The sequence below is a fragment of the Alexandromys fortis genome, unplaced genomic scaffold, assembly GCF_014885135.2.
Source record: "Alexandromys fortis isolate MF-2015 unplaced genomic scaffold, M_Fortis_MF-2015_v1.1 scaffold_143, whole genome shotgun sequence".
Lineage (NCBI taxonomy): Eukaryota > Metazoa > Chordata > Mammalia > Rodentia > Cricetidae > Alexandromys > Alexandromys fortis.
The window spans coordinates 97594-112792 of NW_026068044.1; the positions used below are offsets into that span (position 1 = coordinate 97594).

The 15199-nt window shown below is 37.9% G+C and overlaps 1 protein-coding gene across 2 annotated transcripts in view; it reads left to right on the top strand.

The window, feature by feature from the left end:
* Smchd1 (structural maintenance of chromosomes flexible hinge domain containing 1) overlaps positions 1-15199 on the top strand; it is a 112637-nt gene that overhangs the window by 72606 nt on the left and 24832 nt on the right. For both annotated transcript variants that reach the window (XM_050166206.1, XM_050166207.1), the window contains 8 exons: positions 298-416; positions 3122-3289; positions 5064-5189; positions 7253-7332; positions 7713-7870; positions 9380-9495; positions 10650-10714; positions 14727-14814. In XM_050166206.1, the coding sequence (XP_050022163.1) occupies positions 298-416; positions 3122-3289; positions 5064-5189; positions 7253-7332; positions 7713-7870; positions 9380-9495; positions 10650-10714; positions 14727-14814 (920 nt within the window). The remainder of the gene's footprint in view (positions 1-297; positions 417-3121; positions 3290-5063; positions 5190-7252; positions 7333-7712; positions 7871-9379; positions 9496-10649; positions 10715-14726; positions 14815-15199) is intronic.

Below are 15199 nucleotides of genomic sequence, written 5' to 3' on the forward strand. Positions count from 1 at the left end.
GGGATGTAACTCATTTGTAGAGCGTATCTGCCCTGTATGCAGGCTGGTGTTCAGTCCCTAGCACCTCACAAATAAGAATAGTACTAACAGTGGCGTATCTCAGAAAATAAAAGATCCTTGGTTCATAGCAGTATTTAGTCATTATTGCACAGGTAATACAGTTGTAATGATTATAAGAGGAATAAGTATAACTGTCTATTTTCTATGTATGACAGTACATTAAAGCTTCAAAGTATATTTTGTGTATAAGTTCTATCTTTAAAAAGATTTTAACTTAAAGCTTTTTTCTTTTTTAAGTTGTTATGGTTGCAGATCAGTATGGAAATCAGATATCAGCATTTTCACCAGATTCTTTATCTGCTTTGTCAATTGCTGGAGTTGGACTTGATAACTCTAACTTGAAAACCACTCTAGAGGTAAAACTACCTTATAAAACTGGTTTTGTATTTGACAAAAGCTGGAGAAAAATGAAGATGATAAAAGTGACTTTGCATATACTATTTTTCATTTTTCAAAACGGTGTTTAATCTGTATGTTTATATGTACTACACATGGCTAAACGCTTGACGTAGCACACGTGTGGCAATCAAAGGAGAGCTTGTGGGATCCCAAATACTGAACTCGGACTTGGCGGCCGGTTCCTTTTTACCTGATGAATTATCTTGTCAGCCTTGACCTTGTACCTAAATTCTTCATAGAAAATAAAACTGTTATTTAAAAAATTGTAGGGGTAGCATTTGTGAGGTCCAAAGCTTTCAAAATAAAGTTAATTTTCACCTTTGCAAGCAAAAGTAGCCAGAAGAGCAGATGTTTCCTCTGATCCATCATCACTTTCAGCCATCATCATGTTCCCATTGAACATTTCCCTTTAGAACAAGTTGTAGTTGTTACAGTATTCACCATAAGTGTTTAAATACACACATGTTGACCTGTGTGTGCACAATATGTAAATTTTCAGTTAGGTGCTTACTCCCTGCATTGCAACCGGATACTGAGGAGAAAACTTTGTATGACTTTGTCCTGTTAATTCAATCTAGCTTGAAAAGCAAAGGCCCTGATAGAATTCTTGGAACTTGAAACAAGGATAAAGCACTCTTCCTAAGAAGGTCAAAGCCAGCATCAGATAAAAGAATGTTCTGGAATTAGGTCCTGACGAGACCTGCCAGGCAGTGTAGGTTAGAAAAAGGAATTCTCCCAGTTGTACAGAATTTGATTCATTGACTGCATTATGCTTTTTACTTGACAGGATAACCATGAGAATAGCCTCTTTTGTTGCCTTTCCTCACTAGTCTCTGCCTTTTCTCTTAGGCTGTTTTTCTTCTGCTAAAAAAACAAAAAAACAAAAAAACAAAAAAAAAGAAACCTCTCTGGAGTAGTGTTTGTGTGAAGTCTGCTCTTCCCGACCTCAGAGCACCTTATTACCTCCTTTCTGTTCTGTGTATTGGTGAGATGAGAGGATGAACTCACAACTGTTGTTGTTGTTGTTGTTGCTATGTGTAGGCAGTCTGCTTCTTGTCACCTTGTACCTTGTAGACACGTGTGCTGGGGTCCTCTCGTCTTTGACTTCATTGGTCCTGAAATGTAACCTGCTGTTGTATACTTTCAGTGTTCCCAGGCCATTAGATTATTTGCATCAGCACATAAGCATGCCTGTAGAGTCGTCCATATACAGTGCATAGGGGAAATTGGGCCCAGTAAACAATGAACACACTATAGTGCTGTGGGAAAAACCCCTAAGCTGTAATGTGAGGGAAAGAGCTCTTCTCACAAGCAGTCTGCAGTGAGGAGAGCTAACACACTCAGAAGGCAGTATTCCTTACCACCTCCTAAACAAGGGATCGCCATCAGCTGTGCATCTCTGGTGACAGCGCTCCTCATTGCCTTCTGAATGAGTCTGTCCTCCATGAGATAAGCATCTCTGATGGGTTGACCCCTGAAGTACGTGCTGAACTCTTACTGCATATCTCTGTGGTCCCTAGCAGTTTAGGACATGGGATCATTTAACAGCCACTATTCAAATGTGAGTGCTTCTGTGTTCTTTCTGGTCTAGAACCAGTTTAGTGCAAAGGTTAATAGCTAGTTTCAGTGACTAGTGGGGTGTGGTAACCATTATTGTGAATAATTGGTAAGCAGCAGCAAAAGCCTTAGTCCATCTACAAGTCAGTGCAAATAGCACCTTGACCAAGGGGAGAGCATGTAAAAAACTAGTAAAGATAACAGTATTTTACTATGTAGGATGTTCAGAAAAGGCCATTGTTGTTAAATTAAGATATCATCTATAAAAATATCTAAAGAAAAGCCATGTAAAAAAATTAAAAACTGAGACACAAACACAAGAGCCAAGTGCTTGCTTTAAAGAAAAGCACAAATACAGATTGAGTATCCCTAATAGAAAATTTGAAATGTTCTGAAATCCAAAGAATTTTGACTACTAAAATGACACTCAAAACATTGCTGGTTTTTGGAGTATCTCATATATATAGATTAGAAATATTTTTGGGAGGGATTGGAGAGGTGCCAGACAAGGTGTCTCTGTGTAGTGCTGGCTGTCCTGGAACTCACTCTAGACCAGGCTGGCCTTGAACTCACAGAGGTCTGTCTGCCTCTGCCTCCTAGTGCTGGTATTGAAGGTGTGCACCACCAGTGCCTGGCTACATTAGGAATCTTAACCAATTCATGCAAATATTATGAAATTCAGAGAGCTCAGGCCAGACTGGGTGTATCATAGTGGCATATGCCTTTAGCCCCAGCACCAGGGAGCACGCATAAATAGGCAAATCTGTTTAAATTTGAGGAGTATGTGGAAATCTCTTTGCGTTCAAGGCTAACTTGGTCTATATAGTGATGTTCCAGCCTAGATACATAGATTCTATCTCAAACAAACAAATAAATTTAGAGAACTCCAAAATCTGAAATATTTGGTCTTAAGCATTTTGATCAAAAGATACCTGTACAAGAAAAGGGGAAATTAGGAGAAGATAAGGTAAAAAGTTATATTCACAGTGTTTTAGATCTTTGCCACTGATATAAGAGAAATAGCAGTAGGTAAATGATGCAACTATTTTTTTTTTAAACTAAGCGACAGCAACCTGTGTTTTCTCACTGTGTTTTTCTTCACTAGACCAAGACACAAAGTATAATTGTACGAGGCATCAGATTCGTTCCAGGTCCTCCTGGACATAAGGATCTTTGTTTTACTTGGCGAGAGTTTTCTGACTTTATTCGTGTCCACCTCATTTCTGGACCTCCAACCAAGCTGCATCTTATCGACTGGCCAGAGCTAAAAGAGGTATGCAGCTTCATGTGTCTTCATGGAATAGTTAATAGTACAGGCTCTTTGCTTTCAGAGCCTTAGTGGACTAGAAGAGATAGATGTTATTTTCAAAGAAATAATAACTGTAGCTAATGGTAGCAAAACAAGTTAAGTATCAGTTATCTGATCTTTGCTAAATTTGTTTCTTTGTCTTATATAGTAATATAAATATTTTACTGCAGGTTTTTTTCTTCCTTTGATGATTAGTCTGTTTGTGTGTGAGGTTGTTTGTGTGTCTAAGCGAATGTGCACTGGTGTGCACATGTGCCAGAGTGTACACACGGGACAGAAGAGGTCAGCATGGCTGTCTTCCTCTGCCACTCTGCCTCCTCCTTTTAGGGTACACCTCTTAACCTTTCGAATAGTGTCACTCTCTGGTGACCAAGTATTCAACTTTGTGTACCTATGGCTGGAAGGTATTCTCAGTCAAATAACCACATATATGCATGTATTATTCAATTTTATAAATGAGAAAACTGAAATACTAACTTGCTAAAATGTAAAAGTGACAGAATGTTCAGAGACATTTGATGTTGGAATTTGTCATTTTCCACTATTCTGAAAAACTACTGTAGCATCATTTAAAGTCTTAATTAGTGAGAATCACCCTTTAGAAGCAGTTAGGGTGGGGCTGGACTGATGAGCCCCATCTGCACTCATGTTTAGGAAGCAGAGTAGGCTGGGACTAGTGGGTACACTTGTATCCACATTTAGGAAGGCTTGCCTGCACCCACGTTTAGGATGCAGGTTAGACTACGTAGTGAGACTCACACCAACAGTAGAGTAGACAGTCTGTAAAACTATCAGTGATTTATAAATCTAAACTGTTGATCATCTATGGTGATAGTCGTCTGTAGCCTTGTAAACCAAGCATTGTATATAACCACTGTCGAGATTCTTATTTGTTTGGATAACATATCCATAGAAAATCATTACGTTTTCTTCCATTTTTGGCAGCCTGCAACCTAATTTGATTAATTAGTTAACTTAGATTAGACAGGAGGGTAGAGGAAGTAAAAGATACATGGATAGAAGTGAGATCATCCATCGATCAGCTTTCATGTCTTTACTCTTTTATTTCTCTCCCACTTAAGTTTTAAAATCTTAACATGAAGCCTGGCAGTGGTGGTGCATGGCTTTAATCCCAGCACTCGGGAGGCAGAGGCAGGCGGATCTCTGTGAGTTCGAGGCCACACTGGTCTATAAGAGCTAGTTCCAGGACAGGCTCCAATGCTACAGAGAAATCCTGTCCTGAAAAACCAACCAACCAACAAACTGACAGATAAATAAATAAGTAAATAAAATCTTACATGAGATTGATTCCTTATGTGGTATTTTGCTAAACAATGTGTCCTTTGAATATATCCATTAATACATCACTACATGGAAATCTGGAGTTGCACAAGCTTTCCATACTTTCCAGAGAGAAAACAAGAAGCATTTGTGCTTATGAAATAGATTGTTAGTACCATCTTTAATTAGGGGCTAAAAGTTATTGCTAAATGCCATTATGCAAAACCTCGAAAATTGATGGAAGTATTAAAACTACAGATTGGTGCTACAAGCAAATAATGTCAAATGCTGTTTATCTTTTTAACAGATTATTAATCTTTCCTATAAAATAGTCATTTATGATACTTAAATTGGCTTTCCAGGTTTATTTTCGATGACGAAAGAAGCAATTTATAAATATAACATTACTATAGAAGTAACTTGTTTGTGTTTACTAAAATGTTTGTATCTGTTTCAGTCCATGCCAGTGATCAATGGAAGACAGTTACCTAACCCTCTCGTTGTTCAACTCTGTGACCAGTGGGATAATCCTGCATTAGTCTCAAATGTTAAAATAAGTCTCATAAAAACTAGCAATTTGAAGGTAAGTTTCAAACTTCCTTAGATATCTTTCACTGAAAAGTCTGTATTTCAGGGCTTGAGCGTTGGCTCGGGAGTTAATAGCAGTTGCTGCTCTCACAGTGGACACAGGTTCAGTTCCTAGCATCTATACTCCGGTCACAGAAGATCTGGTGCCCTCTTCTGGCCTCCACAGGCATGAAAGTGGAACATAGACATGCATGCAGACAAAAACACCCATACACATAAAATAAAAATCAATTAAGACAGTGTAATTCAGCAGGAAAGTGATTTCTAGAGTGCACAAAAATCTGTGTTTGATATCTAGCACCTCCTCCCCCTTGCACTCCTCAAAGATCAGCATTTTATCCTCATGATAGTCTCAGGCGTCACATCTCCTTCTCTTTTAAAAAAGGCAATACTGTCATCTTTATTAGTGTCTAATATAAATCAGAATCTTTATATTTGATAAAGTGAAGTTTATAGTTTATAACCAAAATAGTGAGGTGCCATCACTGCACTGTTAGGATGGTTCTTCTCATCTTACAAAGAGATGCCTGGTCCTGGACAGAGCTGCTAGACATGGGCTGGATTGGTGTCTGGGGTGATGGTCCTCTGCTCTTCACTCTTTACTGGAGCAATTATGAGCATAGCACATAGTCCACGTATTAACTGTTACCATGAACACTGGGAGAGCCAGCTGTGAGAATTGAGTAGAAACTTCAGGCACCTTGTGCAAGTTGGAGACCCTTTTTACTTAAGGTTAAAGAAGAGAAGCTTTTGGTTCTTATACTTTTTTTTTAATTTTTACAATGCACCAATAGATGAAGGAAGTTAATGGCTCACTTGTTGCCAGTCAGTTCCAAGAATGCTCCTGAGATTATGCTCAGATAGTCTGAAGTATCTATCCAAATAAGTTTAATAAATATAATAGCACAGCTGATACTGTACAAAACTGGCAGAGCTCTTGAATTTAATTAATTCAGACAGAATCCCAACCCACATTTCCCAAGATCTTACAAGTTGATTCTAAAAGCTGATGTGGGAAATTAAAATACCAAATAAATGTGATATGATATTTATGATATGTGTCCCTAGTTAAGTGATGAAAATCAAGATTTTTTTGTTGTTTTTTGTGGGGTTTCGTTTGTTTGTTTTTTGAGACAGGGTTTCTCTGTGTAAAAGTCCTGGCTATCCTGAAACTCACTCTTTTGACCAGGCTGGCCTTGAACTCACTGATATCCACCTGCTTCTGGTGGGCACGCCTTTAATCCGAGGGAGGCAGAGACAGGCAGATCTCAGTGAGTTCGAGGCCAGCCTGGCCTACAGAGTGAGGATCAGGAAGGTTTCAAAGCTACAGAGAAACCCTGTACCTGGTGGGGGAGGGGCACACAAAACAAATGAAAACTTAATTGTAACCATTATTAGAAGTGGCCACTGACAATCTGTTAAGCATTGGTTATTACTGTGAAGGTAGTCTTGCAGCAGTGATAAAGAAGCATACATGCCCAAATGAATAAGCAGCAAGCACGGTAAAGGAAAAAGAATGAGGATAGTTTGTGATGCCCACACTTGAGTGAGTGTGTGTGTGTGTGTGTGTGTGTGTGTGTGTGTGTGTGTGTGTGTATACATTTCTCCTATGCTTTCTCCTGTACTTCCCAGGTACAAACAATTTATTTGACATTTAGCTGATACCAGTACAACCAACATAGAATTCTGCAGCTTGATTACATTTTGAATATTTTTTAGAGCATTTGCATGTTTTTCAACCAATTTTAGGTTTAAAAATTTTACTTGCAAATATAGCTTAACATAACATTTTAGAAACATGATAATAGAAAAGAACCTGATAGGTTTCTAGAATGTTTCTCTTTTTTTGTTTTGTTTTGTTTTTGTTTTTGCTTTTGAGACAGGGTTTCTCTGTGTAGCTCTGGCTGTCCTAGAACTCTGTTGACCAGGCTGACCTCCAGCTTGCAGAGATCTGCCTGCTTCTGCCCCCTGTATGCTAGGATTAAAAGTGTGTGCCACCTCTGCCCAGCTGATTTCTAGAGTTTTCTAATCACCCCTTTTATTTTGTCTTATTTGTAGCTAATACCTTCAAACCAGCAGCATAAAACAGATGATAAGGGCAGAGCTAATTTGGGGGTATTCACTGTTTTTGCTCCAAGGTAAGAACTAAAAGTTTATGGTTTTACAGAGATTGATTTTTCTTATAATTTCTGAATTTAAGATTCATAACTGTTTAGTGTTAGACAAGAAATGTAATGGAGTAAAAATATTAATGTTAATTTTTTTTTTTTTTTTTTTTTTTTTTTTNAGACAGGGTTTCTCTGTGGTTTTGGATCCTGTCCTGGAACTAGCTCTTGTAGACCAGGCTGGTCTCGAACTCACAGAGATCCGCCTGCCTCTGCCTCCCGAGTGCTGGGATTAAAGGCGTGCGCCACCACTGCCCGGCATTAATGTTAATTTTTATATTAGTTATCTGTGAAGTTCTCAGTTGTGACAATGTCATTTGAACCTTGCCCCTCTTTTTTCCCACTGTTGTTAGGGGAGAACACACTCTACAGGTTAAAGGCGTCTATAATAAGAGTTCTATAGAAGGACCTACAATTCAGTTAATGGTTCTTCCAGACCCTGAAAAGCCCGTTCGTCTCAATGTTAAATATGATAAAGATGCCTCTTTTATAGCAGGTGACATATTCACGGGTAAGTACCAAAAAGTATTAATAAACCTTTAGTGATAATGTTCCTTATAATATTATTAACGGGATAAATTATGTTTGGTATTCAGCATTACTTAAAAAGAAAGACATGCGTGTCATTACCTTTAAATGATAAAGAAAACACATGACTGAGCAATTCTTCCCCTCATCCTGTGTTTCACAGTCTTTCACTTTAAGAATGACTGAAAGTCCATGTATAAAATGGTAGGTAGTCTGAGGTATTTCAAATGGGAGCCAAAGACTGGTGTAGCACTTTGGAGCTGAGGCCAAAGGACTGCAGCGAATTTGGGCCAACTTTGGCTACAGAGTGAAAGTGTCTCACAGGAATGAAAAACAAAACAAAGAAATAAGAACTAAATGGTATGTAGCTCAACTCTGTTATATATGCTTTTATGTTATCTTACAGCCATTGATACCAGGACCATTTAGCTTAAATTAGATAGAAATAAATTGCATCAGGTTGTATTAAAATGTTTCAGAACAACAGCCATCCATTAAATAACTTCTCAGAATCTTTGTTTTAATCACGAATATTACAGTTTTCAGTAAATACAGACTAATGTAGGACGTGACTCAGTATTCATATTCTCTGGCTATTGTTGTCAATAGGAGATTAGTATGTGCTTTATTCAAGCATTTTCTACAAAGCTTCTCTGTTCTTGAAGAGGTGAATGCCTGTATGTACTTAGATGCGCAAAAGAAGCACACCAAAAAGTTATGGTTAAAATTGTTTAACAGTAGCTTTTAGTAATTTAAAATACAAATATCCATAGATTTTATACTTCATAAATTTTGTGCTCAATCTGGGCAAAATAAGACTTTTTTCTTTGAATTTATAAAGTATAACAGGTACAACATGTTACGTATAGCTGGTAAATATAATGGAAATGTTAATGTTATATATAATACATTAGCTACTTTACCTAGTTAAAGCATAAAAGAAAGTAAATATACATATGTATGTATGTATGCAATTTTTTTTTTTTTTTGAGGTTTCTCTATGTAGCCCTGGCTGTGCTGGAACTCACCCTGTAGACCAGACTGGCCTCAAACTCAGAGATGTGTTTTCTGCCGCTGCCTCCTGAGTGCTAGGATTAAAGGCGCACACTACCACCGCCTGGCTAAAAATATTTTTGTTCTAGAAATACATATGGCATACAGTGTTGTGACCAGTTGGCCTAATTTTCATGTACTAAGCACATACAGTTACACCATTCTGGTTTTCCATGCTAGATTTGCATCATGGAAAACTGAAGCTAAGACAACGAAATGTTAGTAGCAAAGATAAACTTGTCTAGGAGAACTTTACATTCAGACTCAGCCCCAGAATATTGTCTGTCATAATTGACAGTTTCCTATAATCATTTTTTGAAGATTCCTGGTTAAGTAATGATCTCAAATTACTTTGTTTTTCATGTCTTTGAATAGTCTTATTGTCTTTGCCAGAATATTACTAATAAATAAATAAGTAAATTTTATGTTTACTTGACAGATTTTATGGTGAGTGTGATCTCTGAAGGTGGTAGTGTCATCAAAAATATTAATCCAACACGCATTTCCATGAAACTGTGGAAGCTGTCTAGCAGCATGAGCCGGGCACCAACAAATGTGAGTAATAACTAATGAGTTAAGAAACTGAAAATAATATAATCTGTTTGACCATCAAGGCATATGCCTTTAATCCCAGCGCTAGGGACACAACTCTCTGTGATCTTGAGGCCAGTCTTGTCTACATAGTGAATTCCAGGACAGCCAGGAAAACAGAGATTCTGTCTCAAATAACAACAAATAAACACAAAAGTGACAAAAAGAAGTAAGATAATTTAAATATTATTCAGCTAATATATCAAAAGTTACCTTCTCAGCATGTCCTTGGTATTTTAAAATTCCAGTATGTGCATTCTTTGACTAGTTAAATTGTGTGTGCATGTGTGTGTGCGCTACATACGTGAGAGTGCACAGACAATGTACTTTCATGCACACCCATGCTTGTACATGATGTCAGTTGTGTACCTTTGTTGCTCTATTATCTCTCTATTCCCGAGATGGGGGTCTGTCACCAACCAAAACTCGCTTGCTGTGCTAGCCACCCACCTTGGATCCCTTTTCCACCCCACCAATCCTTAGACTACAGGTACACACAACCATGCCCAGCTTTTTATGTTAGTTCTGGGATTTGAACTCAGGTCTTCATGCTTAGACAGCAAGATCTCTTATGTTCCTAGCCTGATGTTTTCAAAATTATTCAGTCATGAGAATGCATCTAGCTGCATTTCAGAAACCAGATTTCAGGCATGCAGTAGTCACACAAAGCTGTTGGCTCCTTGTAGTACAAATGAGAGAACTCTTAGAGTGGAAACCAGACCCTAGAACTAGAGTCCCCAACTTAATAACCCACTTCAGAGTTGATGGTTCATTTCAACAATGTGTTTTAAAAGTTAGCAGCTGAGCAAACTGAGCCTTTACTACTTTAGGACCAGCAGTCCAGTGGTACTTGTAAATCCAGATGCAGTCTCTTCATCTTTCATATCCGGACATTTTCATCCTGAATATACTCTTGGTTTTTGAAGACAGTGTTAGTCTCTGTAGCTTTGAAGCTTGTCCTAGAACTAGCTCTTGTAGACCAGGCTGGCCTCGAACTCATAGAGATCTGCCTGACTCTGCCTCCCGAGTGCTGGGATTAAAGGCGTGCGCCACCACCACCCGGCCCTGAATATACTCTTTTAACATTTATTTTCTCCTTCTTCTGTTCCTCTTTGTAGGCAGAAACATTTAGTTGTAATAAAATAAAAGACAATGACAAAGAAGATGGCTGCTTCTATTTCAGGTACCATCTACATCATTTTATATTTTTGTGTGTGCTCAGTGTAGAATAATTCATGTTAGTGGTATTTGCATTTCTTACCTAAGGAAAAGTAGTTTATAATCAAGAAGAAACTGTTGACTTTATTTCTTAACATTCATAGTCAGAAGGTATTTGTAGAAAGGCATGTTTGCTTGGTTTTTGTTTTGGTTTTTAAATGTTGCTCTGTAAAAATGGTTTTGAGGAAGGTTGTTGTGATGTTAACATTAGAATTTAGAAAATACATAAAAAGAATTTCTTTATGGTATCAGAGCACCTTCGTATAAGCATTTATTTTAGTGTGTTGTATGAATGTGTGTAGGTGCACGAGGCCAGAAGTGTATGTACGCCGGCTGCTTTTCTCTATCGCACTCTCCACCCCCCCCCCTTTTTTTTAATTTTTGAGACAGGGCCTCAGTGAACCTGCAGTTTCCCTTTTTGCCTAGGCTTGCCAGCCATTGAACAGTGCTGGGGTGCAGATGTGTATTACCACATCCTCTTTTTCCATGGGTGCTAGGAATCTGAACTCCAGCCTTCATGCTTGTACAGTGAACACTTTACCCACTGAGCAGACGCAGACTGGGCTTGACCTTTAGAGCCTCCTGCTATTAGCGTCCTTAGTGCTGTGTTGCAGTCATATGACCCTGTGCCTTCTGTTAGAGATCTGTGCTCGCTGTGACGCTGGTGTTGGCACTCTTTCTGGTCTCTTGGACAGAAGTTCTAGATCTTTATGAACTCAGATGATTTGAGACTTTCTTTTATAATTAATCCTCTTTAAGTAGTCTTTATACTTGGATTATAAAAATATTCTCCCGTGTTATGGTGTCGGCAATGTATGACCAATTGGTTTGGTGATTCACTAGTAGAGGACCCACTGAACTTTGTATAATTTCACTCACTGCTGTGAGTTATTGTGGTAAAGGTCACAGAACAACATCTGCAGAGAGAAGATTCATGTAACTGTGTCCAAGAGAAAGCAGTTAGACGCTTCAAAGTGTCCTCTCCTGGTGGATCTCATAAGGTGTGCTTTAATTCTCCATTATCAAGTTAATCAGGGGAGCAGAGTTAGACTTTTATTGGGATGCTGATATAGCCAATCCCTGAATGATACATAGCCATATCTGCAGGTTTCCAGGAGTAAAGTAAGCCTTTCATAGGAACTGTGGTAATACAAGTGTGTGAAATCAGTATAACCCATGCTGACAAGTACCTCACAGATGCCAGACACGGGCTAAGATTGTTAACAGGTCTTCCTAAGAAGAACACTTCGGATCTGCTGTGTTAACTCTCGTTATACTTAAACCTGGAATTTATTCTGCTTTGGTCTTTTGGGTTGATTTTCTGCGGTGGGGGGTAACGGGTTCTGGGGCGAGAAAGGGCAAATATGATTAGGTATTGAGCCTAGAATCTCACATTCATTAAATACATTCTTTCTGAACTACACCCCCAGTCATGAGTATTTCCTTAGAACATGGTATAAATTTAGTGACCATGATGGTTTTCCAGAATATGTATTCAGGATTATTTGTTGAAATGATAAGCATTCTTCAGTGATAGTTGTGTTATAAATCATAAATGCAGGGGCTAGAGATGACTCAGGGGTTAAGAGTGCTGGCTGCTTTTCCAGAGGACCCGGGTTCAATTCTTAGCACCCACATATTGGCTCACAACTGTCTATGACTGTGGTCCCATGTTATCTGATACCCTCTCTGGTGTGGAAAAAGAAAAAAATAAATATACAGACAAAATATGCACATAATAAATAAATAAATAAATGAAAGTCTTTAAAAATAAAAATAAGTCATGAATCCATTCATGTATGTGTGTGTTTCTAGGCCACACATTGATTTAATGACACATTTGCCTGCTTTTGCCAATACTACAATATTTTAGAAGTTTGGTATCCTCTAAAAAATATTTCTACCTTATTGTTCTCTCTATAATTCTTGGCCTTTTATTTTACCATACAAATTTTAGAAATAATATTGCAGGTTCCAATAACAAAACAAAATAGCTATGGTAAAACTGGGGTTTTGTGAGGGCAGAAGTCTGGGAATGTCTTCCAGTCTCTAAAATGGCATAGACTGGTATTGGTTTTTCAAATTTTTTAATAGTGTTTATAGGTTTGGAACTATTTTTATTTGTTTGTTCATACATACATACATCTATGGCTTTTTGAGACAGGTTTTTTTCTGTAGCCCTTCCTGTCCTGGAACTATTCTTTCCATCCATCCATCCATCCATGAGTTTTAGACAGGGTTTTTCTGTAGCCTTGGCTGTCCTGGAACTTGCTCTGAAGACCAGGCTGGCCTCAAACTTACACACATTCACCTACCTCTGCCTCCCGAGTGCTGGCATTAAAGGTGTGCACCACCACCACCTGGCTCCAGCCTCCAATTCTTGTTCAGTCTCTGTCAGACTAGGACTACAGGTTTGTACCACTTCTTTTATGTGTTTAGTCTTTTATGAAGGTTCACTGCTTTGTTTTTTAAAGTCTTTTCTGTTACCAGCCTGAAAAGCAAAAGTCTGTTTAGAGTTCCCTTAGGTTCCTTGGGGATCTATTGGTTTGTTCATTTTCAGTCTAGTTCATTTGTTTCTTTATATACTTGATTGTTTTGGGGGGATTATTTTGTTACTTTGCTTAATTTTAGACATTACTATTAAAGAGATGATTGTCTGTTGAGAGTAACAGTCTTGCCCAGAGAAGGTTTATGTTTGCTTCTCTTGTTAGAGATGAAGGTGATTCAGAGTTGGGCTGCACCACCCTTGGGAATCCATCTGCCTTAGGTTTTAGCTGTGCTCTAGAATTGGCTCCCAGGAGTAATGTAAGCCTAGGAGTTAAACTCAGTGCCTCTGGGGTCCTATGCTATTTATTGTATTATACGTTTTAGCTGTTAACTTGTAAACATCTGCAAGCAACTTTTTGATATAGCTGTTTGCTTCAGGGAATGTTTTCGGGTTTCTGGTGTGTGTGTGTGTGTTTTGTGCCCTTTGGAGGCAAATCTGTTTAATATTTACTGTCACTTTCTTATTTTTGTTATGGTTGAATATGGTTCAAATAGACTAAGTATATCTCTAGGCCCTGAATTTCTTATTGATGATTAAATCACAATAAACAAATTGAATATATAAAGTCAGACGTTAAAAATACTGCCTGACTGGGCAACAGTGGCACACTCCTTTAATCCCAGCCCTTGGGAGGCAGAGGTAGACAGATCTCTGTGAGTATAGGCCAGCCTGGTCTACAAGTGAGTTCCAGGACAGGCTCCAAAGCTAGAGAAACCATGTCCCGAAAAAACAGTAAATAAGTGAAGGGATTAATTAATTAATTAAAGCTTAAAAAAAAAAAAGTCAATGGAAGGTTAGTAAGGTGACCTATAACTTTGAAATTATAAAACTGTTAGTTGGTAATTGATACTGTGCAAATGAAACAAAACCCAAAGGACACATAATTCATCATGTTTCTTGTGTTTACTTTCATATCTGTATATTCCTGTCATTTCTACTTTTACTACATCTAGAATCTTTGTTCTGGGTCTTGTGTGAGCAAATTCACAGCTGAGAGGGTCCTAGGATTAAGCAGATATAGGAAATCCTGGCCTGGAGTGATGACTCAGCAGTTGAGAGTGCCTGTTGCTCTGGGAACCTAAGTCTGGTTCCCAGCACTCAACCTTCTGTAACTCCAGATCCCAAGTTCCAGGGGATCTGACAGCCTTTTTGTTGTTGTTGTTGTTGGGGTTTTGTTTTTTTTTTTTTTTTTTTGGTTTTTTGAGACAGGGTTTCCCGCTTTTATTGACTTCTTCTGGTATATACAAACATGAAGGGGAAACACTCGGATATAATAAGTAAACCTAAAATAAATATTACATTAATGAAAATATTGCAGTATTAGTAATTCTCTTATTCATTTGCTTGTTGTGAAAGGAAACAAATGTTAATACTTTGAACTCATTCACTCTTGGTTAAATAAAGTATTGCTTTTACCTCTTTATTTTAGGGAAAAAGCAACCCCTAGCAAAGTCGGGACATACTGTATCCAGTTTGACTTTATGATCGATAAAACAAATACGCTCAGCAGCGAGCAGGTTTGTAACTTTAGTTTATGTACCATGGTGTTTATTCATTTTATAAGCAAAGTTTCTGGTTTTAAAGTGAATTAATTATTGGATACAAAATATAAATGCAAAAGCCATTTATTTCCCTTCTCATGGGAGGCCTTTTAGGACTCAATCGGTCCCTGAAACCACAAGCTAGTGCTAACTACGTTTTCTCCTGCATACGCTTTCTTATGATTAAGTTGAATAAAGTAGACACACTGAGACATTAGCAATAACAATAAAATCAAAAGATTATAATAATATACTGAAGTAAACTATGTAATCTTATAAAATAATTATTTCTAGAATTTTCCGTTTAATATATTCAGAGCAATGATTGATGACAGATAACTGAAACCCATTGCAAGTGAAA